Here is a 27,323-nt window from a genome sequence, read left to right on the forward strand (position 1 = left end):
ACTGGTGTTCATTCCATGGTAGAGCCCTGGATCAAATGTCTTTCGTGCTGGTACTCCCCACAGCAAAATAAGGTAATAATTAATTGATTAATTTAATGACCACTGGAGGAAATCCAGAACATTTTGATGAACTTCTTCTCTTTGATTAATATAACCAAGATGGCGAGATACTGTTTCCAGAATTTTCACTTGTGCTGCTGCTGCTGCTGTAGGTTTTATATGAATGTGTATCTGGGAGAAAATTCCAGGAGGTTTTGTGTCTGGGAGGAATTGGGATTTGCAGGGCCAAAGGAAGGAACTGCAAGGGAATTCAGCTGGAAGGAATTGTCAGGTGCCTGTCATCCTCAAGCCCAGAGGTACCCAAAACCAGAATTAATCACAGAATTAACTAGGGTGGAAAAGAACTTTGAGGTCATCAAGTCCAAAACCAATTCAAGTCCAAGTCCAATTTCATGCTGATTATTGGTAATTAATTAGCACACCCTGTACAGTGCTAATTAATTACCAATAATCAGCATAAAATTTATTTGTTCAGAGCTGATTAACACCCTCTGGAAGTGTCCTGTGCTCCCAACCCCAGCTCACTCAGCGGGATTACAACACCTCCTCAGAAAAATGCAGATTTCTCCCCCTGATTCCAAACTGATGGAACTGAAGAGGTCCTTCTCACTAATAGACACTTCCAGGGGCACCTCCTGCTCTCCGGTGTCTTTTTTCACCTCTCTCATCTTCACTGTTGTTTGAGAAAGTTTTATATATTATTTTTCAGCCTTTCATCTCTCCATGCTCTGCTCAGGCTCAGCTCCAGAGGGCACCTGAGCCCACAAACCATGTGAGGTTCCTGCTGTCACAATTCCTGAAGATTCTGGGCATAATCAGTACAAACCTAAACCCTTTCCATGCAGGAGGATCCATCAGAGGTGCAAGAACAAGGAACTTGTAGAAGAGTGAGGTCCAGTCTGGATTGAGTACAAAATCCTTGGTGTCATGGGGTGCCTTAGTGCCCATGAAACCCCATAATTACCCCATGGAAGCCCAAAATAAATCCCATGGTTGCAAATCTAGCCCAGCAATTAATTAAATAATTACTCTAATAGAGTAATATTTAATATTTATAGAGTTATTTATTTAATATTTATAGAGTTAATAATAACTCTATATTTTGCTGTTTAACAGGCTTTTCTTCTGTGCACGATGATGGAAAATACAGAGTATAGAAGTGGGGGAAACCTTCACATTGTGAGTGTGACAGGAATGGACTGAAGGGGGGAAAAAAGGAGGAGAAGTTCTCTTGCCCATGTTATGAGATATTTATGAGGTTGTACTTTTAACGTGATGACTCACACATCCTGATAATAAATGCTAACTTATTCAAGTCTTCCTGACACAAGAGGGGGAAAAATTAATTACCAGAGCTGATCAGACACAGAAACACTAAAATATAATATAAATATAAAGCAATGTAACAAAAACAACAAAAATCCCCAAACCTAATCAACAAGCAACACAGGTTTTCTTGGAAATTGAAATTCAGCTAATAGGAAGTAATGAATTCCCAACTTTTCACCTCAGTAAATTCATGGGTAGATTCCAACTATACTGGACAAAAATATTACTCTTACCAGTGACCTTAAATGCTTTATTTTAGGGGTCAGCTGAGTGGACATCTTGCCCAGTAAAGCAGGACTTCTCTTTCCAGCTACTGCCTCTGAATAATTCATACTTCAACTTTGTTCCTCAGTCATCAATATTCCTTCTCATCTTCATTGAAAAATTAAAAAGCAAATTTAAAATAATTTCTAAAAGGTGGTCTTAAACTAAAAATAGTTCTTTAGCCTCAGGAGTAGGGTAATGGTAGCTGTGGAGTAGCTTAGTAAAGAACAAATATAACACATAAAAATGTAAAGGATAAACGTCATATAAATCTTTCCTAGCGGAATCTAAGTATCATCCACATCTTCCAAAGGAATTATTGCCTAAAAGGCAAGTAAATATTTGAGGTTCAAGGTATAACTTCTTCCACTTAGGTTTATCAAAAGTGCTGCAAAGAGATAAATAGCCAAGAGTTCGTGGTTCATCAATAGAACCCAGGTCTCATTTCATAGATCAGGGGCAGTTTGACACAAGAAAAGCTAAAAACCAAACAAAAGCAGCTGCCTCTGAGCACGCTGCAGCTCAGGAAGTTTAAATAAATGAGTTTTCAGCTCAGTACCTAAATCCCAGGTCAGATTGTTCCTGGCCCAGCCTCTCTCCCTGGCAGACACTGCTTTGTCTTCCCGTGGGGAACGTGCCTGGCCAAGGGCAGGAGCAGAGCTGGAGCTGGAATCCTCTGACTGAGAGGCAAAAATTGTCTGATGTGTGTTATACCTTCAGATAAGCAGATAAAAACCCATAAAAACACCAGTTATTTATAATTCCTGCCTCATCTGCTCCCACCCTGGCAATTAGAACAGATCTATGCAGGTGAAATGGGGTCACAGTCCCTCATCCTGCATAGTCGGGGTGCTCATCCTGAGGAGGTCCCACACTCAGCTGGACAGGGAGCTGCCCCTTTCCTCAAAATGCTACCAAGCCCAAAGCAGATTAAAGTAGAATTTAAATTCAAGGCAGTTCTCCAAATCCCAAGCACAACACAGCTACAAAGGGCCTTTAAGTACACCAAGGTGGAGAAGTGTGTGTGGGGAGGATGTGGAAATCAATACTCCAAATTAAATAGGGATCATCTCCCCCTTCCCTTGACCCATCCCAAGGATATCTGCAGCAGGAGCCCTGAGGCCACACCAAGCAAGACACCAAAATGTGTGGGATGGGAAAAGAGTGCGAGGCACAGGACAGGAAGGGAGATAAGGCAGGGAAGAGCAGGAATCTCCACATCTCCAACCTCAACCTGCCCTTGGCTGGAGGCAGCAGGACACAGTGTGTGCTGTGACAAGCAACCAAAGTCACAAACCTTAATGCCAAAGCTGAACATTATTTTGATGCCATCTTAATGTCAGAGTCAATCAGGTGGGGCAATACCTAGTATTTTGACTGGTTCTGCCTTTTTTTATTCTTAATTATATGAGTCAGAGGTCACATATCAATATTAATTCAGCAATCTCTGTTTCTGTTCCTCCCAGCAGAGGTGCAGATCTCCAAGCAGCAGCTCTGCTGTAAGGAATGGCCGTTGGCACCAAGTTGCAAGAAGAAATGAAAAAGTTATCACCTCATTTTGGGATTCATGTGTGCATGGAGTGTGAAATGAGCCTTACACTCACCTTTACCCGACCCCATGAGTGGATTAACTGACAGACTTAGCACAAGGACCTACATGGGATAAACCCCCACTGATCTTCACTGCCTCTTGATCAAAACATGATAATTGCAACAAAAATCCTTTCAGGGGTCAGTGACTCATGCTTCCTCCTCCCAAAAATCCTTCTCCTACGGTTTATATCAACCCTCAATGGAATAACATCAAATCCTCTCCCAAAAGTGCTTCTTTGGGGATATTTTGAGAGCGAAACACGGACAGACCAGGAAAAGCAATTCCCAAATTTACCAAATTTTTACAAGACTCAGCCCTTGCAGCCGACAGTCAGTTTGGCACTGGATCCAAGCTGGAATTTCACCATCATCCCCACATGCATCTTACCTCAGTTTCCTCTTGCTTGGCACACAAACATCAAGCACAGGTGACCTTTTAGCTACAGCTCCCAGTTGTGCCCACAGGAAAAGATGACAGGCAAACAGACAAAACCCGGAAAATCCCAGAGGACTCACAGGGTCTGTCAGCTCAGGCAGGCTGGCTTGGTAGGTGAGGGGTCTGCAGTCCCGGGTGTTGTTCACCAGCACACAGGGAAGGAACATTGGTCCCAAATCGTCCCCATCGAGCACGTCCACGGTCAGGGTGGTCGTGCTCGTCCTCCGCTCGTTCAGGTTTTGGGCTCGGTCCTGTGGAGCAAACCAGGTCCATCTGGTGAGACTTCCTGAACTCAGAATCTCCTGAAAAAAACCTCCTAAAAATGTCCTAAAAAAAAAACACCCCAAAGGTTTTGAGCAAGGCTGAGGATAAAACATATAAGAATCGGAATGATTCGTGTTCTAGGAGTAATTACAGGAACTTCAGCCTCAGAGCTGCAGCCTGAAAGGCTCACAAGTAAAATTAGGGGAAAAATTGAAGAAATACTGCAAAACATCTAGAGCTCAGAAATAATACAGCTTGGGAAAACTACAGGACTGAAACAACAATAATGCAGCATGTTTGTAGAACATAAAAAGGCCCCGTGCCTTATTTATAATCAGAAATTATTGTGGTTATACCCAAAGTATACATTAGCAACAGTTCAAGTTTTCTTTCTTCCTTCAGTGAAGAAACATCATGACTAGCTAATATTTTGTTTAAAGTACTCAAAAATATTCCCATTTTCGCAGAGGAACTGCTGCATGAACTTTCCTTTGCATCTTGGGGGGGAACATGTGCCATGAATTACATCTTGCCCTCCAATCCTAATGTAACACTGAAAGAAAAAAAGCAATTTTGAAATTTGTTTTTTTTTTTAATTTATGCTGTTGAATAACATAATCTATGTAAGATGAAGAGGCCATTGCTCTAAATTGGGTTGGATACATATTTTTTTTCCTATTTTGCAGTCCACTCATTTCTTGCACCAGCTTCACATTTAGAATAAATATGGGAATTTCTGCATTAAGCTTTCTTCATGGTCAATGATGAAAAACAATTCTAGCTACAAGGAGCAGCTTTCATCATCAACTAAACCATTTCTCCATTCCTCCAGTAAGTGCCTCTGAGTAATTCTGGATCAAAGCAGATAGAGAGTAATTAATTTCCAGCAGTGTCTTCAGGATGCAAGGACAACAAAGCACTGATAGTGTAATCAGAGGAATGTGATTGCACAGAACACACCAGAGATAATTCAATGCAGCCCGTGGGGTTATAGAATCCCAGAATGATTTGGGTTGGGAGGGACCTTAAAGCCCATCCAGTGCCACCCCTGCCATGGACAGGGACACCTTCCACTGTCCCAGGCTGCTCCAAGCCCTGTCCAGCCTGGCCTTGGGCACTGCCAGGGATGGGCTGTGCTTTATGGCTTTTCCCAGCAGAAGGAGCTGAATGGGCAGCAGGAGAGCATTGGCAGCAGGTCAGGGAGGGATCCTGGCCCTGTGGGCAGCCCTGGAGGCACCTCTGGAGTGCTGTGTCCAGCTCTGGAGCCTCAGCAGAGCAGGGCCAGGAGCTGCTGGAGCTGAGCAAGGGCCTGGAGCATCTGGGTGCCCAGGAAAGGCTGAGGGAGCTGGGGCTGCTCAGCCTGGAGAGGAGCCCCAGCTGAGAGGGGCCCTCAGCCCTGTGTCTTGGACACTTCCAGGCACAGCCACTTCTTCCCTGGGCACCTTGTGCCAGGACCTCCCCACACTCACAGGAAGGAATTCCTTCCCAATATCCCATCCATCCCTGCCCTCTGGCACTGGGAACCCATTCCCCCTTGTCACTCCATTCCTTGGAAAAGTCTCTCTCCATCATTCTTGTAGCTCCTTCAGGCCCTGCAAGGCCACAATTTGGTCACCTGGGAGCTTCTCATCTCCAGATGAACAATCCCAGCTCTCCCAGCCTTTCCTCCCAGCAGAGCTGCTCCATCCCTCTGCTCATCCTGGAGCCTCCCCTGGGCTCTCTCCAGCAGCTCCAGGTCCCTCCTGTGCTGGCCCCAGGGCTGGGGCAGCTCTGCAGGTGGGGTCTCACCTGAGCACAGGGGCAGAGGAGCAAGGAGCACTGAGCCATCCCTGGAGCCTGGCTTCTGCTGGCAGAATGCTGAACATGCCACAAAACAAGTAAGAAAAGAGACTGCAAAATGTATCTGTACTTCTGTGTTAGAGAGATGACAGGAATGTGAAGGTGTGGATTCAGGATTTCCTATTGCTTCAGAGCAAATATCATTTCCCATGAACAAAGATGTGTCATAACAGCCGTGAACAACAAAAGAGAAGCTTTCATTTCAGTTATTATCAGAAGGACAAAAAGGGAAAAAAACCTTGCACAGCCCTCAAGGGCATCAAAAACACATTCTGATGACAGATATCTGAGATACAGTTTATACAACACTTTTCTTCTCAGTTATCCACTGCCAGCCACTCTGGAAAAACCTCTCTGTACACTCGTGGTATGACTTGAAGGAAAAATCACCTCTTTATAACAAAATGCTTTTCCAACCTGAAGAATACAATGAAACTGTGTCCATTAAACTCATCAGAGTGAAAATTAGCCTCACCAGATTTGTTAGAAAATGGGACATTTAGTGCCATGAGGCTGCACTTTTCTGCATGGGCTGCACTGCACATTTGCAAGTTGCTCCTTGTGCCAAAAAGGTTGGCTTGTCACACACTGAGCAAGCTTTTTTAAGCAGTAATAATATGCCTGAGCTTTCAACAGCCTGGATAAATCTTAAATTAGATCTTCAGCAAAAGAGGATTTGTCAGAGATGGTATTTCAGCAAGGCTCTGCCTTTCCTTGGGAAGGAAGCTAAACCCACACCTAAATTAAGGGCATAAATGGCCTTCAAGAGATTTATACTCACATTTGCTTGAACAATGACAAAATAACGAGTCTTTTCTTCATAATTTAGTCTTTCCCTCAGAACTACTGCTCCGGACAAAGTGAGAGGAATATCAAAGGTCCTGTTAGAAGTCTGCAAAGGAGAAAACACAATAACATTGAACATGCCTCAAATTTAAGATGTGTTGTAGCTGGGCCACAACGGGATGATCCTTTGGCTGGTATTCCAAGGCTGCATCTGCTCTTCAGATCAGAGATTATAAAGCTTTCTATGTTTTCTCCCCACCGAATTTCCTCCTGAAGAACCCCCCAGTAATGAATCTGTACAGAACAGAATTCTCCTGGATTCTTTCCCTATCTGTTAGTACTTCCAACCACAAAAGTGTGTTTATAATATTTATAATAATGTAATTTATAATAATTTATAATAATATAATAAGTATAATAATAATACAATAATAGATTAATAATAATAATATAATAATTTATAATTATATTTATAATAATATTTATAATATTTGCTTCTTTCCCCTTTGCCATCCTGAATTTGCAGTGGTGCGTTCAGAACATGTGCTCAAGCGGCAGAGATAAGGAATCCACATCATTGTACTTATCTGCTCTTTATTCTGCCTTTCATGAGGGCAATGAAGTGCTAAACAAGCAGAGAACATCAACATTTAGGTGCCAGCTCATGCATATGTTCCTATCCGAGGAAATGCACATTTCAGGGTAAATGCAGATGTTAAATCAGGCAAAATTCAATTTGTTCCATGTATTTGCTTCCACAGACTCAGGTGACAAAGCTGGGGCAACAACTGGCAGGAGGGCACAAATTTCTGACCTGAGATCCAATTGCAATTTCATTATCAAATTAATCTGATTAAAAACCCCATCTTTCCATGGTTCAATCTCTCAGTGTTGAAGATAGTTAATATTTAAGTATTTTGAACAGGCAACAGCAATACAAGATTCCAAACACAGCAGAGGCACACAGGAATGTTGTTTCTTTATATCACATAGCAAGGCCTTTTTCCTTCAAGAGCCTAAATAACGGCTAAAATGGAAGGGCTTTTTCAGCAAATAAATGAGAATGAGTGTTAAATTCCCATGTTGTATGGGGAATCCGTGGTGGGCAGGAAAACAAGATTGGGAAATGCATCCCAGACTGATAAATAACTGGAGATAATCTTAGTTTGACACTCATCTTTTTGGATAAAATATTCCTAGTTCCCACCAAGGGGGGGAAATCAACAAGGGGATTTATACTGAGGCAAAACAGAAATCATGGAGTCCCAGAATGATTTGGGTTGGAAATGATTTGGGTTAAAGCCATTCCCACCCCTGCCATGGGCAGGGACACCTTCCACTATCCCAGGTTCCTCCAAACCCTGTCCACCCTGGCTTTGGACACTTCCAGGGATGGGATAGACACAACTTCTCCAGGTACTATTGAAAGTGAAATGATCCAGCTGCTGACAGTGAGGCAATGAGAGGGAAGGTAAATTCATCTGTGATTACGGAGCAGGCAGAGAGGATACTCGACATGAAGGAAAACATTTCTTCATGTCCAACAGCAACCTCTTGTTCATTTGCTATTTCATGTTATAGAAACAATATAAATATAAATATAAATATAAATATAAATATAAATATAAATATAAATTGAGGAAAAAAGCTCGAATGCCTGTACCTTGTCATTAGGATTGTACTGGATGACGTATTCTATCTGGCCATTGGGACCATCATCAATGTCAATAGCACCATTGTTTCCAGAAAATCCCGTGAAGATGGTTGTTCCAACTGGAGTTAACTGCAAGAACAGCAAGAGATCCCCATTAAAACCTTGGGGTTTTAAAGTTAATCTTAACCTTATTTTCCCCCCTAGCTCTGGTTTCTAATGCATCAAAACAGAACTTCATCTTCTTTCAAAAAAAAGACAAAAAATGAGAAAAACACTCTTTAATCCTGAAAGAACCCGTGAAATAAATATAGATTAAAGCAAATAAAAGCTCCTTTTTCAGACTTAGGAAGGAAAACAAGGATGAGCTGTAAATGTAAACAGAACTTATCTGACAGCATCTTCATAGCAACGTGAACAGAGCCAGATTAATATTGTTACATGCAAACACAAACACCCATAGAGCTTCATGGCTTTGAGCAAACACAGGAGTGATGCTGTTGCTCCAATACTGTGTTGGCAGCAATTGAATACCCATTAAATGATGTTTTGAAAATGAATCAATTTATAATTATCCTTGTGCAGATAAATAGCACGAAATCAAGGCCTATTTAGAGCAAAGACAGAAGATTCATTGGGAGTCATCATTTCTGAATTTAAATATTCAGGAAACTTTGCAAGTAATCAACCTGAAAGTGAAGAACAAATGAACAAACACTTGTGGATTCAGCACAACCCATGCTCCCTGGTGCTCTCATCGCCCTCAGATCTGTGGCCCTGAAATTCCCAGAGTCCCACTGGCCCCTCTTCCTTCCTCCAGAACTAACACAAAGCTGCTGCACATATTTAAACCTAGAGGGCCTAAAAAGGTTTGAAATGTTGGAAGAAGAGCAGGAGGCAAAGGACAGAGTCATTCCAGCATTTGGTGCAGATGTGGATGTTATTTCACATTCCTGTGTTCACAATAAAGCAAAGGCTTAACTCCCCATTTCCTCCTGCACTCATAGTTCCTGTTTTATTTATAAAGCTGCTAATTAAGGGTGTAATGGTTGGCAGAGTTCTCTGGGAAACATTTTTAGGGCTGAGATTACTGAATCTTTGAAATAAAACCCACCAATCTGAAGCCTTTTTATGGTGAAATAAGTTGGACTTAATTTATAATACTACCACTGTACACACTTACACCACAACTCTTTATGTTCATGTTTGCTACTAACTTGGCTTATTTACTCCTGGAACAGGCAGCAGAAGTGTCACACGTGGGTGTAGGAAGTTGACTGTGCCCTAATGGGTTGGGCTATATGGGGGAGAAGGGGACAGAAGACCAAAGTAACCTGAAAACCAGTTGGGTAAAGTTCCAGGGTGGTTTGCAGGGGGTATTCCCACCACTGGGGATGGGCTGCTCCTTGACATCCACTCAGGCTTAACCTCCTTTCCCCTCTCTTAACCTCCTTTTCCCTTCTCTTAACCCCCTTTTCACCTCTCTTATTCCAGTTTTTCTGAGGCCCCATGGGGCTGGCTGAGGGCTGGGATGTGCCCAGTGCTGGAGCCCGTGGATCCCTCAGGCCAGGGCAGCTCCTACCTCTCCTCACAGACTCCTCAGGCCCTTCCTGAGGAGCTACTGACACTCTGTAACTGAAAATAAGAGAGTTAAACCAGTTAATCCCTGTTTAAACAATGGTCCTGTCAGTGGAAAGAGCCAGGCATGGTGCTGGCTGGTCATGGGTGGCATGTGATGGAAATCTCCCAGGTTTCTGCCAGCCAAACAGGACAAAGTCCTGGTGCTCCCAGATGGATCTGAGAGGAGAAGCTCTGGAGACATCAAACATGTAGAATGCCAGACTGGTTTGGGTTGGAAGAGACATTAAAGATCATCTAATCTCAATCTCTTCCATGGGCAGGGACATCTTTCACTGTCCCAGGTGCTCCAAGCCCCAGTGTCCAGGTTGGCCTTGGGCACTTCCAGGGATCCAGGGGCAGCCCCAGCTGCTCTGGGCACCCTGTGCCAGGGCCTGCCCAACCTCCCAGGGAACAATTCCTTCCCAATATCCCATCCATCCCTGCCCTCTGGCAGTGGGAAGCCATTCCCTGTGTCCTGTCTCTTCATCCCAAGTCCCTCTCCAGCCCTCCTGGAGCCCCTTTAGGCTCTGCAAGGGGCTCTGAGCTCTCCCTGGAGCCTTCTCCTCTCCAGGTGAACAACACCCCCAGCTCTCCCAGCCCCTCAATGGTTTCCTCTGGACTCATTCCAACAGATCCACACCTTTCTTGTGTTGGGGATCCCAACACTGGACACTGTACTGTAGATGGTGTCCCATATTAAAAAAAACAAAAAAAACCCCAAACAGAAAACCCAAACCCATATATTTAACACTATTAAATATTGTAAAAATGCTGTCACATCCAAGCAGCCCAGGAGATGACAGACACCCTGGAGCTGCTGGCACAGCTCCCACCAGCCCGTTCTGACAGTGTGCACATAAATAGTGGCCAACATAAAAAGGCTCCAGCACCATAAAGCACATTAATAAGTGATAACAAAGGAGACAGTTGCAAAAATGACACATCAGTAAACACCAGAACTCCAATTCCATGCTCTAACAGTAAAAGTCAAAAGCTAAATTCTTGCATTTGATGTATTACACACAGAATAACTGACTGCAGATGTGCAGACCTTCAGGACACACACGTTTCCATTTTATCTAAGTTTTCTTTCATGCAACACAAATTATACTAGAAAAGACCACTGGAAAAAAAATGCTCTCCACTCGCTCATGACAGAGCTCCAGCAGCGTTTGGACAGTGCTCTCAGGGTGCACAGGGTGCAATTGTTGGGGTATCTGTACAGGGGCAGGGGGTGGAGTGGATGATCCTGGTGGGTCCCTCCCAGCTCAGGATATTCCATGATTCTGTGACTTCCAGCCTGCTCAAGATCTCATATTAGAGATTCCTGCAGCCTTTAGAAAAATTCAGATGAGCTCTTTAACTCAATACTTCAAATTCACTTCCAATCATGTGGGAAAGGCCCTCAGCACACCAAGCCCATCAAGCCTCACAAACTTTTTACACAGAGATCTCAGCATTGTGCTGATTTTTACTATATTTACCATTAGCCAGCCATAATACATTTTCCCACAATCTGAGGGATTTCTAAGAGACTGCAGTCATTCCTTGTTGGAACAAGGAGGAACTCAGATCCCCTAACAAAATACAACTTTATCCTGGAGAAAAGGAGGCTCAGGGGGAACCTTGTGGCTCTGCACAACTCCTGCCAGGAGGGGACAGCCAGGGGGGGTCGGGCTCTGCTGCCAGGGAACAGGGACAGGCCAAGGGGAAACGGCCTCAAGCTGTGCCAGGGAAGGCCCAGGTTGGATATTGGAAAAATTCCTTCACTAAAGAGTGGAATCTTGTTTCTCCATATCACTGAAGAGTGGAATTTTATTTCTCCATAGGAACCTTTGCTGTGTCCTAGGGAAAGGGCCTGAAGTTGTGCATCAAAGGGTTTAACCATGCCGAGTGTTTTACCTTACGAAAACAAAACTTTAGGGATTGCAAAGAAACAATTCCAGGAGTGTCAGCGACAGCCTGAGGATAATCATCTCTGTGGGAACTCAATCCAGTGGAAAAGAATCATGATGACGTGAAACAAGGAAGATTCCAAAAAGAATGCAATTAAACAAAAAAAGAGGAGATGCACACAATAAATCTTCTTCTTCCACAGTCTACAGCTGTAACACTTAAAAACTGCCTTCAGCATGATTAATGGCTATTAGAAGTCGAGATGCAGACAGAAACATTCAGCTCTTCCATAAAACATTTGGAAAACGAATTTCCCTATTATTGCCTATTTACAATGTTAAAAATGAATAATTTTTCAGAGTGGCCCCAAAGAGCAGAGCAAAGCCAGATTTACAGTTAATCATTCTGAGCTAACGCTCTTTTGATGATGTCTACCTGCAGAGATTAATTATTTCGATGTCACAAGGAAAAAGACAGGAATAATTACACCACAAGAAATGAAAATTCAGTACAAGTTCTAATTCTCAACAGCCCAAACCCAAAGTTTTGAGACAATTGAAGTTCAAGAAAGGCTCTTGTTTTGCAAAGGATTCCTATCACTGCTAAATTAAAGGAGAAAAAACACAAGCTCCAAACCAAATAAATGAACCAATCCCAAATTTTTGGGTTACAAGCAGCTCTAAGGTTACATGCATTTAATAAATACTGACTTCAACAGTGTTCTAGGGACTCCATCTGTACTTCCAAACAGAGCCTGCTATTAAGTGCTCCTTACTTGCCCTGTAGGACTTAGGAAAGTGAAAAACTAAAAGCAAAGAAAGTCAGTTTTATAAAACCCAGGCAATGCAAAATTGGAGCTGTATTTAGCTCAGATAAAAATGATCAGATAAGTTGTGTTGAACACAAAACACAGATACCACCACTGGGTCTCAGCAGTACAAGATTTTACTTCCTAATCCCTGTATTAGGCTCCATAAATTAAAACCCCTTGTGGCAATGCCGTATATTTGCCTGTGGAATATTAACTGAGCTGCATAATTCTTCTGAATTTTAACTTAGCTGCAGAACTTGGGTTTAATATGGTAATAACTCAAATCTTCAAGTCACTAATACGGTCAAATTTAGCCCCAGGCTAATGTCACTGTCAGGAGTTTTTCCTAACTGAATAACAATGGGATATTTTCATATAAATAAAAATATGTCACACAAAAACCAAGGGAATAATAAAATATATAAAATAATAAAATAATAAAATCCTCTGCAGAGGATTTCTCATTATCATAAAAATTGTGACATCAATCTTCATTTGTTTTTACTTCCATGTGGAGATTCCTAATGCTTTGGAGAGCAGTTGGAGCTGGCTGAGATACTTGGACTTGTAAAAGCACCAGGAAGGGAAAACTGGATCCAAAATGGTGGGGAAACAGAAAATCTGTTTTCAACTAAGACTTTAAAGAAATCAATTTTATTTGTAACTTAATGTGGATCCCAGCACTGCCATTCCCAGCTAAGTCACCTCATCCAACATTCCAGCCTCCATCAACACTGACAAGTACAAGCCCAGCTCCATGTGACAAGTCCATACTTCTAACAGAAGAATTAAAATCCTGACAAAAAAGTATTCCTCAATAAACAGGTAATGAAGATTTTGATTCTTAGCTGCAAAAGCCACATTCAAACCACTCACATTAATTTCTCTGAACATTTTTAATTTGGGATCACCTTTACCCAAAGGTCTTCTATAGGTACAAGTGTGGGAAGGAAACACTTAAATCCCTAAAGATTGTTGGAGAATAGGCAGACTATTCCACAGACACTCTTTATAAAGTCTTGAGATGTGTCAGGGTTCTGAAGGTCCAAATGAAGATGTTTGAAGTAGCAGAGTGAGGAATTATGGCACAGGAAAAAACATGCTGGAAAAAAAGGCTACAAGACACCTGGAGTAAGGAAGGAAAAGAGGGACCATCATATCCATATCCACGAGCAACTGGGAAAGACAAAATTGGTCTGGAGCTGCTCCACACAGGATTTCACAGGCAATTCAACAGGGAAGAACCACTGCATCTTTCCCAATCCTTGTGTTTTTCCTTGAGCATCTGCCAGGGCACTGGCAAAGCAAACACCCTGGATTAGGGGAGCTTTTAGTCTAACTCAGGACAGAGTGATTCCAGTCAAGACTCCTTCTGCTATAAAACTAAACAGACACTACTCTACCACATCCATCTCATTCTAAACCTTCTGAAAAAAATCCAGGCTTAATTACAAACCATGTCTTTTTCTGTTCAAATGGAAACCACGTGTGAAACCAGGATTTATGGTGCTATTTACAACTACCCTCATCTTCTCTGACAAACTCATCTTAATATGTTGGGGACAGTTCAAATATAAAGACAATTTGACTTAAAAAACATTCAATTTCTCCAAAAATACAATAAAATCTACTCCTTCTTTGAGTTGTTTTATGTTCCTATGTAAAAGAAATTTCTGTACTTTTTGGTTGACAAGCAACCAGAAAACAGAAGCAAAAATTAACCACTAACCTTTTGTCCCACTGCATTCCTGTTGCTAAATTCACCAGAGGCAGCACCAATTATGAGCAGAATAAATGAGCATTAAAACATTTAATCACTCATTAAAACCTTTGAGAGAGTCTGAGATGCTTTGTGAATTATTTTTTTGTTAATTAATTAATGAGAGCATGAACTCACTGGGTGCTGCTCAAGGGCACAGTGGTGCCATGTCAGATGTTATCCATGGAACAGAGATAAAATGAAAAGAAGAAATTAATTAAATCAGGGTGCAGCTGGTGGAAAGAGCAACAGTGCATTTTACCCAGCAATAATTCCAATAAATGCTCAGTGTCCTCAGAACGTTGCTCAATTTTTGAACACAAATAATTGGGAATGGTGCATTTTGCACTCTGCCATTTGGACTTCTCCCTAATTATGGAAAATCCTTGTTTTCTTAGCATAGCCATACTCCCTGTCTTTGGTTTCACTGCAAAAATGGTGCAGGTTTTGGAAGTGATCTGGGCCCTGCAGCACATCCCATGCAGGCACTTCAGGCTTGTGTTGATGTTGCCTTTACTCAGGACCAGAAACATTCCTGCACTGGGTCTGTAGAAACAGAGAAATTCCATGGCTATGTGAAAGCCAGTGTGAAAACCATGGACAAGCCCATGGAGGACTTTCCCACTGCTTCCACATTCCGGTGGGAAGTCACATGTGCAGCTGGATTGCCAAAAACGTGTCTGAAGGGCAACGCTTTTTAATTTAAAACCAGGAAGTTTGAAAAACATTCTTTATCCTTATCTCAGTTGCAGGTCCAACATAATGTGCGGATTTGGGGGATTTTTCATCCACGCTTTTGGGTTAATTAGGCCTCAACTCATCAATGTCCCACCCTTTTCCCAGGGCACATGTGTGGTCATGGAGACCAGAGACAACACAAGGACACATTGAAAAGTTGAATCTCCCAAACACAACAAAATAGGAAATTTCTTCAAATCAAGTCTATTAAAATCAAAGCAGTCATGCTCTCTCACAGACCCCCACCCCACAAACCAAACCCCACCAGGCTGCATATTTAATATAATTTATTTTTTAAATGTAATTATACTTCTTTCAGTCTTTATCTGCACAAAACTGACCCATCTTTCCATTTTCACATAATTTCAGGCCACATAATTTCCATTACTTCATGTAAGTCCCTGCTTCTACTCATTACTAAAGCCCTGACATGCCAACCCTGAAAACACAGGCTTTTTGTACTGCTTATTGGCAAATTATTCAGTCCCTAACAGAACGAAAAACTTCACTGGAAAGTGAAATGAAGTTGTACCAGCTCAAGAAGAAAATAATTTTTTTCCTTCAAATGACACAGTGGTCCAATCCACAGCTCTCTATTCAAAAAAAAACCATAACATAATAAATAATATAAAATAAAATTATCCATTTCACAGGCATCATTTAATACAGAGCATCATCAATAAACCACATCTGCCCTTTGCCAAGCTTCAACATTGTTAATAAACCTTTTTAAACTGGTTTTTTACTTTCTTTTCTTCATGCATACGTATGTTATTAAATGTGCTTTAATTTAACAGAAAACAACACTTCATTCATGAAGACACTGCTTTAAATTTGGGTGTGTTCTGCAATATTCCTGGTGAAAACTGTGCTGGTCTTTGTATTCCTTAAGGAAAAGAAGGATAAGATGCTAAAATCTGAAGCCTACCGAAGCGAGGAGCTTTTCTGGAGTGGCACAACAGAAAAGAACTGTATTTTTTTGGTTTTCAAGGAAGAGACAGTGAAAGCTGGCATTTAACAGTGACCCCACCCAAAGGAGGAGGAGCAAAACCAGGCAGCTCTGACCTCGTTGACGGCCACGTAGTAGCGCTGCTGCTGGAACTGCGGGGAGTTGTCGTTGCGGTCGCGCACCACGATGCGCACCTCGTGGTTGATGATGGTGCCCACCTTCTTGTTCACACACTGCACCTGCACCACGATGGACTGGATGGAGACAGGCGGCTGCAAGGGGAAAGAGGTTGTGGTAAAGGGACCCAGAAAATGCCACCTGTTTGAGCCTTTGGTTTATTGTTATTGGAATTCAGCGGATCCCAGAAGGGCTTGGGTGGGAAGGGATCTGCAAGATCATCTCGTTCCACCCCTACACCTTCCACTGTCCCAGGCTGCTCCAGGCCCCGTCCAGCCTGGCCTTGGGCACTGCCAGGGATCCAGGGACAGCCACAGCTGCTCTGGGCACCCTGTGCCAGGGCCTGCCCACCCTCCTAGGGAACAATTCCTTCCCAATATCCCATCCATCCCTGCCCTCTGGCAGTGGAAGCCATTCCTTGTGTCCTGTGCCTCCATCCCTTGTTCCCAGTCCCTCTCCAGCTCTCCTGGAGCCCCTTTAGGCTCTACAAGGGGCTCTGAGCTCTCCCTGGAGCCTTCTCCTCTCCAGGTGAGCACCCCCAGATCTCCCAGCCTGGCTCCAGAGCAGAGGGGCTCCAGCCCTTGGAACAGCTCCGTGGTCTCTTCTGGACACTCCCCAAAGTCTTTCTTATTTCTTTCTTGTCTTAAATTGAAAGGTCAAGTCTGAAATTAATCAGATTTGCCACTTACATTTGCCACTTACATTTGCAAATAATTCAGAAACAACTTTCAGTGTGGACAATCTTGTTTTTCTCACTGCAGTAAAGACAGTGATGCTCTAAAACTCCCAAATTGATGAATGGACAAAGAAATGTAGGCTGTAATGGCTTTTACTACTCATTTAAGTAAGATCTAAGAGTTTTTAGGCTGCCTTTAATAAGCTGCAGTCACTACTAAATGTATCTGGATTAATCAGCCAAGCCCAAGAATAATATAATTATTTGAAATTATAGATATTTGATAAATATTTTATATTCTGAATTTACAAAAATATGTAAATAAACAATAGCAAAATTTGTTATGAAACCAGGGACAAATCATCCCAGCAGCTTTCAGCAGCTCCCTGCACCTTCAGTTCTGATTTATCACTGGTCATTCTTCTAACAGTTTTGGAAGAAAAGTGTGGAATTTTCTTTTTATCTGATTTTATTTGGAAAACACACTGCCATTCTTAGTAACAATCAATGGAATCTAGGAAGATTTGCTGTCAAGAAAGGCAAGAAATAAAAAAAAGTACAGGATCAGGCTGACTGAATCAGCAGGGAGAGAAAAATGGGAAGGGTATCCAAGTATATGGAATGCAATAATTTGTGAATCAGAGACTCCAATTTTTGCTCTGTAATAAAAAAGCTGAATCTAAATGTTCAACTTAATAAAACTCCCAGTTTCATTGGAAAACTTTAGTTTCATTGGAAACTTTACTGCAAAGTTTCAAGTGAGTTTGAGTGGAAGGATGGGAAAAACAGGTTGGGGTTTTTGTTAACAAAAAGAGACACTCCCACACTGAATGGTTCTGTGCTGCTGGGGTAGCACAGCCCTGGTTCTGAAGGCTGGAAATGTCCTTTAGGAGAATCCATAAGGTTGGAAAAGACTTCCAAGACCATGGAGTCCAGCTGTTGACCCAGCACTAACCTGTGTCCCCCAAAGAGCCATATTAATAAAGCCCATGACCACATTTCATATTTTTACTCAGCCCCTGGGGGTTTTGAGGGTTGCTCTCCTTTTCTCTGGGTTTTGAGTGACTGCACTACCCTGAGACCATGCAAGAGAGACACAGGGGGCATCACAGCCAAAATCTGAACCACCTTAAAGCCCAGATTTCCTTCTCATAGCACACCAAATTTAAATAGTCAGAGATGAATGATTGGACACAGTATAAGAGGTAAGAAGTGTTCCAGTTCATAGTAACAAATGAGGAATTAATACCTTAAATACCAATGAAAAAACATTATTACCTGAATTTAATTAAGAAATGTACACACTTCATTTGTTTCCCGGGGACTTGAGTCTACTTCTGGCAAAGAACATCCCTGTAAAGTGTCTGGGAACTCACAATAATGGTTTAACTGGTTTAGACTGTGACTAATATTGAAATTCAAATAATCTGATGAGGTTCTTTGCATTAAGCATTGACTTTGAGTCACATCAAAGTGACAAAAAAGTGTCAATAAATGGCCTTGGAAAGAAGAATTAGCACTGATCCAACAGGGATTTTGGTTCCTAACTCCCTATGGATGGGCATGGGATGGTAAGAATAGACCACACATTTCCTAGAGTGGTCCTCCAGCCTTGCCTTCCATTCCAGGCTCTCATTTTTTGCTCTGGCTTAAAATTAAACTTGAGAGGCCAAGGCTGCTCCAGCAGCTGCTGTTTGGCTCTTGAAGAAGTGCCAACTCTTTCCCAGAAAGTCTTCTGCCACCATGACCACTCTGCCACACTTTGTGCTTTGCATAGGAAAACTGTGAATTAAAACAAAATTAAGAACAGCTGAATTCAATTAGTGCCTTTCACCAGCAAATGGAAATGAGGAGAAATTTGCATGTTGTTTTTGGTACTTATGAATTTATCTCAAAACACATGGAGAAGACAAATTAATCAATCAAGTTAATACAAAACAAACTTCCCTGCACTCCAAGGAGAACTCCTGAGTTTTACAGCATACTGATTAAAGCACTTGCAAGTCAATTTTACTTTCAGGTTCTGTCGCAAGGCTGCAACACTGTGAGGAAATGTCTCTATTTTTAGAGTGCTTTCTCCTCAATGAAATTAGCCTAGATGAGAACACTCCTATTTATTTTGTGCTTTTCATCTTTCTTTTTATAAAAATCAAACTTACCCTGACAATATTTCCTTAACACCAACAGGAACGAGCACAGCAAATATGTTTTAGGCTGCCTTAAAAAAAGAATCTGAACCAGCACATTCTCAATGGAACATGTCAAGCTTTGTGAGTGAATTGTGGCAGCCATGACTCGTCACTTCTCACAGCTCATAATTCAGTGTACAGAGGGAAAGCAGGCTGCTAATAAATGCCACAGGGCACAGGATGAGCAGCACTTCTTCTAGTCAGCAAACCAGAATAAAAATTTAATTCAACAAGCGAGTCAAGTTTGGTCAGATATAAAGCTCTAACAGTCCGATGTTTTTGGTCTTTGTTGTTGTGTTTGTCCACAATAACATTTGCACGTAAGGTCAAGTTCCTGTGTGCTCCCAATAAATCCTAAAAAAAGGATCAGATTAATTCTGTTCACATCCATCTGGGTACAAGACAGATGCAGGAATTATATTCTAGCAGGACTTGTGTGTGTGGTTAATTAGAGATGAATGTCTTTGTGGAGGAGAAAACCATCTCCAAACTTACATCTCTGTCCAGCACCCGGCCGGTGCTATTCAGGTACAAGGTCTGCTTGATGGGGTCCAGGATCACCCAGTAATCCACGTTGTCCTTCAGAGAGAGCTCGATGGTGGGGTCAGGCCCTCCTGCTGTCCCTTTGATCAGCATGTTGTCAACCAGGATAGTGCCTGCAACGACATTGAACAGCCCAGGGAGGAATTTACAGGGAATCCACATTCTTACATATTTCTGCAAGCACTGCGACACTGAAAAAGCTGTTTTCTTCCTCAGCTTTGTGGTGTTTTATGTTTTGAGTGATGTTTAAAGAGTCTGAACCTTATTATCTGTAATAAAAAACTGCCTCTGACACTGCAGCTGTATCAGACAATGCTAGAAGAAGCACTTGCAATGCACAATGATTTAAATTGACAATGAGACCTGTCACATCCAGCTATCTACTTAACAAGATGAGCTTTTTCTTCATTGAGCAATCATCTCCCAATCTCACCTCGAACAAATGAAAACACGGAAATAACAACCAAACTCAGAATAAATTTTCTGCAGCGAGAGTGACACATCAAGGTGATGATGGGGAGAAAAAAGCACAGTTACATAAAGCTCTCCAGGAAAAAGAGGGTTTGTACCTGGAGTTGCTCTGCAGCAGAAACTGAATTGCAGCACAAGGATGTGAAGGCTACAGCCACAAGACAAAGGTGGTACTGAGAGGAGCAGCCAGGTCTCAACATGGGTCTTTTCATGGAATCACAGGATCTCAGAATGGTTTGGGTTGGGAGGGATCCTAAAGATCCAAAATTCCAACCCTGCCATGGGCAGGGACACCTTCCACTGTCACAGGCTGCTCCAAGCCCCATTTAACCTGGCCTTGGGCACTTCCAGGGATCCAGGGGCAGCCACAGCTGCTCTGGACACCCTGTGACAGGGCGTGGCCACCCCCACAGCAAAGAATTCCTTAAATGTAACCTAAATTTTCCTTCTGTCAGACTGAACCCATTCCCTGTGTCCTGTCACTCCAGTTCCTCTTGCAGGGTCCCTCTTCAGCTTCCCTGTGTCCCTTCAGGCCCTGGAAGGAGCTGTGAGGTCTCCACACACCCTTCCCTTCTCCAGGCTGAGCACTGCCAGCTCTCCCAGCCTGGCTCCACAGGGAAGGTGCTTCAGACCCCTCAGCAACTCCATGGCCTCCTCTGGACCTGCTCCAGCAGTTCCATGTCCCTCTTCTACAGAACAGTGCATGGAATTCCAGGTGGGGTCTCACAAGAGACTGCCCTATCCTATCCCGCCAGTTAAGGCTTCCTTTCAGCTGTCAGCTCACTGCCCCCATGATGTACACAATTTCCTGTGGAAAACACTCCCAGCTCACTTCCCAAACATCAAGGATTACAAACCACCCTGAGCTTTGCCCTCCGGTGCCTGGGTTTTGCACATGCAGCATTTATAACCACTCCTCTGAAATGTCATTTCTCTGCAATATTAACACTCCCCAGTTTGCTTCACACCAAAACATTAAAAGGAATTCTCTTTGTGGAAGTTCACCAGCAGTTATGAAGAAAATCTGTGAATGTCAGTAGCTGCAGAACATTTAAATTAGGTTAAAATATTTACCATATAACCTCCTGTTATTAAAGGCCCAAACAATTTATTCCAAAGTATAGCATGAAGTTTCTTTATACCTTCACTTTACAGCAGCGACTCTGTGTAAAAATATTGATCCAGTAAAATAATCACTGATCTTAACTCCGGCAAACTGGTTTGCTGTCTTGTGGGGGAAAACACCACAGTAAAGTCTTTTCAATCATTTATTTTGAAACTACTTTTTTTCTGACACAATAGAGATGACAGGAAGAAAATTGCCAAATATTTGGGAATAAAACTGCCACACTTTGCACCAACGACTGGTTTCAAGTTCAAAGACCAGCAGCTTTTTAGCCACATGAGAAACATTGTTTTTACCCAGGTGTTTTATGGCTCTTGGCACAATTTCCAGTTCAATATCATCTGTACAGTTCTACTGTGCTCCAGGAGCTTGGCCTGGCACATTTTGGGAGACAAGCACTGGTTTTTAACATAAAGAGGTTTTCACCAGGAAAACCCAGCTCATTTCCAACCCTGTGACACTGCCAAGTGTTGATGTCTACTCAACAAGTCCTGTCAAATCTGTAAAATCCACCAGTTTGTGCACTGCCCTCATTAGTGTGCCTCAATGATGATGCAAAGAAGGGTTGGTAATCCAAATTCACTTACAAAAATATCTAAGCAACTTAAAAGCTCTAATGATGAATTTCATAGTCTGTAATCAACCACCATCACTTCACTGAACTCACTGCCTTGATTCTGCATCTCGTTGGACTCTGCTCTGCTTCACTCTCTGCTTGGTTTCACAAACCACTTTTGTTTACTTTGGTTTGATGCAGAGACTCTTTTCTTCTTAAAAATGGATTGGATTTTCCTCAGATATTCATGAAGCACGTGTAATCTCTCTCTGAGAGACAGCAGTTTGCAAATCAGCATTTTAATAGCCATCCTTAAAGTTTTATTTTTCTAGTTTATGAAGTCTCTGATATTTCAGAGGCCTTTCCCTTTCCCCTTTAGATACCTCTAAGGTTTTCCTTACATCCTGCCTAAAATTCCAGGGAGGGAACTTCCCAATGATAAATCTGATGTGTCTGCATCATCAGTTTTTCCATAAATGCCAACACTAAAGCAAACCAGTCCAATGGCATTTGTAACTCACTGATACAATGAGTTTATAGAAAATCTGCCTTGAAATTTTCTGCACAAGAAAAACTCAAACAATCACAGAATCCCAGGGTCACTGAGGCCGGAAAATCCCTCCAGGATCACGGAGTCCCAGCTGTGCCTGATGCCCACCTTGTCCCCAGCCCAGAGCACTGAGTGCCACCTCCAGCCCTTCCTGGGACACCTCCAGGGATGGGCACTCCAAAGCTCCCTGGGCAGCCCCTGCCAAGGCCTGAGCACCCTTTGCATGCAGAAATTCCTGCTGCTGTCCAAGCTGAGCCTCCCCTGGCACAGCTTGAGGCCATTTCCCCTTGGCCTGTCCCTGTTCCCTGGCAGCAGAGCCCGACCCCCCCTGGCTGTCCCCTCCTGGCAGGAGTTGTGCAGAGCCACAAGGTCCCCCCTGAGCCTCCTTTTCTCCAGGCTGAGCCCCTTTCCAGCTCCCTCAGCTGCTCTGGGGCTCCAGCCCCTTCCCCAGCTCCGTTCCCTTCCCTGGCCACGCTCCAGCCATGTCCTTTCTGGATTGGGGACCCAGAACTGGACACAGTCCTTGGGGTCCCTCAGCAGGGCCAGCTCAGGGGACAGCTCCTGCTCTGGGTCTGCCCTTCTGTCCTTTGTGCACAAGTCCTTTGTCCTGGAAAGGACACCCAGAACTATCATCAGGGATATTTTTCCTGGCTAATTCGGAAAAAAAAAAAAAAATATATATATATACTGATGGGAAAATTTTGATTGCCCATCACCACAACACCACAAGCAGATTTTAAGAACAGCTTTCCATCTTCCATGGAGACCACACAATCTGGCTACTTTTCCCTGATTGATGACTGAGGCACCTTGTGGAATGACCATACAGATTTCCAAGGGATTAGTACAGGATAAGCTCCAAGGAATCAAAGTCAAGGAAGCTGTTTGCTAAAAAAGCAACAAAACCAGCCAGAACCCAACAGGCTGGACAAGAGAGGAAAGATGTTTTATTGCCAGAGGGACATCATTTTTCTGAGCTTGTTGCAATTATTCAAAAATGGCTGCAAAACAGGACAACAAAATGAAAAACTATCAAGTGCTGTAAGTATTTCAACAATTGTTTTACACCAGACTATTTCCCTGAGAGGAATTCAGGAGCTGAAAATCTTCATTAGGCTGAAATAAAAGGGAAGGTTTTGATTTTACACCCCAATCTCAGGTGAACATTCTGTGGAAAGGGCATCAGACTCAGGTATAAAAAGCCATGAAATGTGGGATCTGATTATGCTCTGCTAAAGACAGGAGCCTGGCAGTGCTCAGTGAGGAGTCACTTCCTGAATGATTTTGACACATCCTGGGATTATTTTAGTTGAATGTTTTGGCAGACCCCTTTTTTAAGTGTGAGGGAATTATCACTGGTCTGGGAATAAACCTTATTGAATCATGAAGTGGTTTGGGCTGGAAGGCACCAATGTCGTTGAAAAGTCTCTGAACATCAAGAAAGGCTTTTCTCTGCATTCAGATCTATTTTTGCAACAGGAATGTACTTATGGTATTGGGCTGTGGCCTGCAATGTCTTTAAATGTCCAGCAATACTCTGCATTCCAAGTGGAAATGCAAAATGAATCTGCAGGAGATGGGAGAACTGAGGTTCCCCCTCCAGGGCATCATTTTCTACATTTCAGTCTTCAAAAACATCTCCTTCTGGGAATATTTTCTATTTTCCTTAACACTTCCAAACTCTTTTGAACGGGTTCTAACTCTGAATGACACAAAAGGTAAATGCAACTCCTCTCTCCAAAACCTGTTTACACTCAACTGCTACTCAAAATCCAAGCTCCGTAAAAGTAAATTACAAAGGATTGCTTTTATGATGAAAAAATTTGCATCCTGCATCATAACTGAAATAAAAAGCATCTATTGCATATGCAAATACTTGTCTAAGATCAGCCCAAAGACCCACCTAACCTGGTGTCCTGGGTGCTCAGGACAGATCCAGATCTGAAATGGAATTCCAGCTCCCTCTTCCACAAGCTCCTTGGCTCCAGAATAACCTTGTCCATGCTCTTACTGGCTTTGCAGGTGAAAAAAAAAAAAGATGTTTGAAGTATTTGCAAACCACATGGGCTCTTCTTTAAGAGGTTTTAAAAGCTCACACACTGAGAAGGCAGCAACATTAACCCTGCTCATCTGCCCAGGAGGCTGGTGATAAAGCCTTACAGACCTCTTGGTACAACAAGGTGCAACAGATGACAAAAACTAAATGGATAAAAATTGATCAGTTGGAAGATGCTCAATATTCGTATCGATTGGTCGAGTTCCTGGAAACCCCACAAGGGTAAAATATCCCCTGAAATAAAATTCTGAAAAAGGGTTTCTCTTTTGGCTTGTAGTTTAGCCAATGGGAACAGAAACAGATTGATAAGGTTGACATAAGATAGTCCACTTCCTACACAAAACCTGCTGGTTCTTGATAAAAAAAAACATTCCCAGGTTGGTGCTCTCATACCAGACACAAAAAATGGCCATGAACAATACTGGTACTTTATAAAGCACCCCATACACAATGAAAAGGCTCTCAAATGAAAAAAAAAAAATACACAGGCTAAAATTTCTGGGAGCATTTGAAGAAGAAAATATTCCTCTTTGTACCAGAGAGCAGAGAAGTAATAAAAATGCACATGCCACAGTCAGTGGTGAGCTAAAACCTCTCCAGGCTATTCCAGCCTTTCCCTTCCCTTTCTTGCCTCCCTTCCCAGAAGACTTTGGCAACTTTGAAGGTGATTTAGAATTTTTAGGACTCAACAACAACAGAAAGATTCTGAATAAACAGGCTCAACACAACAACTCTGAGTCAGGCTTTCCAGTGAGGGAGTTTCAGGAAATTATGGAAAGTTCCTCCAGTGCCACAGTCTTTGGTCAAAGGAGCTTGACCACCCAGAGGGTGCTGGGGCACTGAACAAGCTGCCCAGGGAATGGGCATGGCACCAAGGCTGCCAGAGCTCCAGGAGTGTTTGGACAACACTCAGGGTGGGATTGTTGGGGTATCCTCGGCAGGGCCTAGTGTGAGACTGGATGATCCTTGTGGGAATCTTCCAAATCAGGGGATTCCATGAGTCTATAAGCACATTAGCACCAGGAAGTGTCCTGTGAATGTTTCCTGTACATAGACAAACTCCTTTGTGGGAAATAAAAAACCAGCATCATTCCTAAATGATCCTAGGGAATGATCCCAGGAGCCATCCCTGCATTCTATCAAGGTCAGACAATGAGGGAAAATGCTTTCACAATGACTCAAGTCCAGGTGAAGAAGAAAAATGCTGCTGTGAAGTGAAACCAGGAGCAAACCCAGCTTTGTGTCCTCACCTCAAAGCAATGCAAATGAACACACAAACTGGTCAAAGAGTGGAAAGGGCTCAGAGCTGGCAGCACTGGATCTAAGCACTGGGATAAGAGCCAAACATCCAGCTCCTCATGAAAATCCAGGAAAAACCATGAGACTGTAAAGAGGGGACCTTCAGCACAGGTGTCTTCCGACACCAGACAAAACCTCGTGAGGAAAAAATCTTCTTCATGGATCCAGCTGAATGGACAGATGGGTCTTTGTTCTATGGTCCTGATATTTTGAGACAGAGCAGAAACCTCAGCAAGTTTCACTTCTGTCCACATGGAATAATTACATTGGAAAATCCACTGAGATCATCAAGTCCAACCATCAGCCAATATATTATGGAACACTGGGGAAGGAAACACACAGAGATGAGGGAGAACCAGTACAGGGAAACCTTGGAGCACAAAGGAGCTTGGGATCATGAAACTTTACACAATTCCACCTTATGGGATGACATTCCCAAAGCAAGGGATGATTCTTGCCACAGCACTCAGTTCTGCAACCACTTTTCACCCTGAGAGCTTTCCTACTCCTGAGAGTATGCTCCTTACACCTTCCCCTGATGCAAACTCCAGAGTTTATTTTGCTACTTTGGGGAAAAAATATGTATATTAATGAAGTTTGTGCACATTCCCAGGCAGGGCTGAGCTCCTGGGAACACAAATCCTCTGATTATATACATTGATTATGGAGTTTGGTACCTGCAACTAGATTGATTTGCACTTAAAAGGAGCCACACTCTCAGGGATATCCAAGTCTTCCCATTTTAATATATTATCACAAACCCAATCTTAGTTCTATTTCAGACCTGGTTTATTTTATTGAGACTATGTTAATAAATGTTGCATTTATTCTTTGTCCGCTCAATAGGTCCCAAGCCAAAGCAAACCAAATTTTATGCAATTTATTTTTGTTCACTTAACTCAGATCTACTCAACTCAAAAGCCCAAGCACTTTCCTTTAAATGTATGTTCATATTTGCTAACTTTGGGATTTCTTTTCTTAAACTTTTCCTCAAATTCATAGGTTGAATGCACCGAAACCATTGCTCCAACCTGTCCTACTGAATCCAAATGGGGCAGATTGAAACCAGAAACTGCAACCTGCAAAATGTACAACAACCAGTCCTTAAATGGGACAGAAATTCACACCAAGAGGTCAAAAAACAGAGCTCCCAAAAATACTGCTTCTGAAAACTGGAATGAACTCAGTGCCCACTGCAGTGATTTATTTTGGAGGCAACTGCAGACCGTGTGTGATATCACTGGTGTTTGCAGTCCTTCCATTCCTTCCCGAAATCCCTGATGGATAACTTTCCAGTAACGCTGGTTTTAAGTCCCTGGGAATATTCCCTGTCAGGTCTGACAAATGTGTAGCAGCACAAACTGGTTTTCATCAGAGATCTGCCTCCTTTGGTGTGTTAGTTGTTGTTGGGAAGACAAGGCCAGGCTCTGAGTACATACACACCCCAAAACCAGGGAGCAGCCTGAGCTGGCACCAGTGTTGGTGTCACCTCCAACCACCTCAAATGCCAAATGTGACACAAAAATCCCCCAAGGTGAGTCCATGGCTGCTGAGTTCTGCAACAAGGTGACCAGGGAAGGGCTGCAGGCTTATAGGGTACTCCTGCCAAATGGGAGAACCTGAAAATCCCCAGAACTTGGTGTAGGAAGGAAGAGAAAGTTGGAGCAATGAGGCTTTCTTGGCTC

General features: G+C 42.8%; 1 protein-coding gene across 18 annotated transcripts in view; it reads right to left on the reverse strand.

The window, feature by feature from the left end:
* PCDH15 (protocadherin related 15) overlaps positions 1–27,323 on the reverse strand; it is a 332,931-nt gene that overhangs the window by 183,047 nt on the left and 122,561 nt on the right. For 10 of the 18 annotated variants that reach the window (XM_053948646.1, XM_053948648.1, XM_053948631.1 and 7 more), the window contains 6 exons: positions 19,533–19,693; positions 16,112–16,267; positions 8,235–8,354; positions 6,567–6,677; positions 5,735–5,803; positions 3,763–3,933 (listed from right to left, as the gene is read on the reverse strand). In XM_053948646.1, coding sequence (XP_053804621.1) covers positions 3,763–3,933; positions 5,735–5,803; positions 6,567–6,677; positions 8,235–8,354; positions 16,112–16,267; positions 19,533–19,693 — 788 coding nt within the window. Of the gene's footprint in view, positions 1–3,762; positions 3,934–5,734; positions 5,804–6,566; positions 6,678–8,234; positions 8,355–16,111; positions 16,268–19,532; positions 19,694–24,186; positions 24,294–27,323 lie in introns of those variants that run through there. The other 8 variants (XM_053948647.1, XM_053948649.1, XM_053948635.1 and 5 more) reach the window with 3 other exon arrangements.

The sequence above is a fragment of the Vidua chalybeata genome, chromosome 8 (assembly GCF_026979565.1).
Source record: "Vidua chalybeata isolate OUT-0048 chromosome 8, bVidCha1 merged haplotype, whole genome shotgun sequence".
Classification (NCBI taxonomy): Eukaryota; Metazoa; Chordata; class Aves; order Passeriformes; family Viduidae; genus Vidua; species Vidua chalybeata.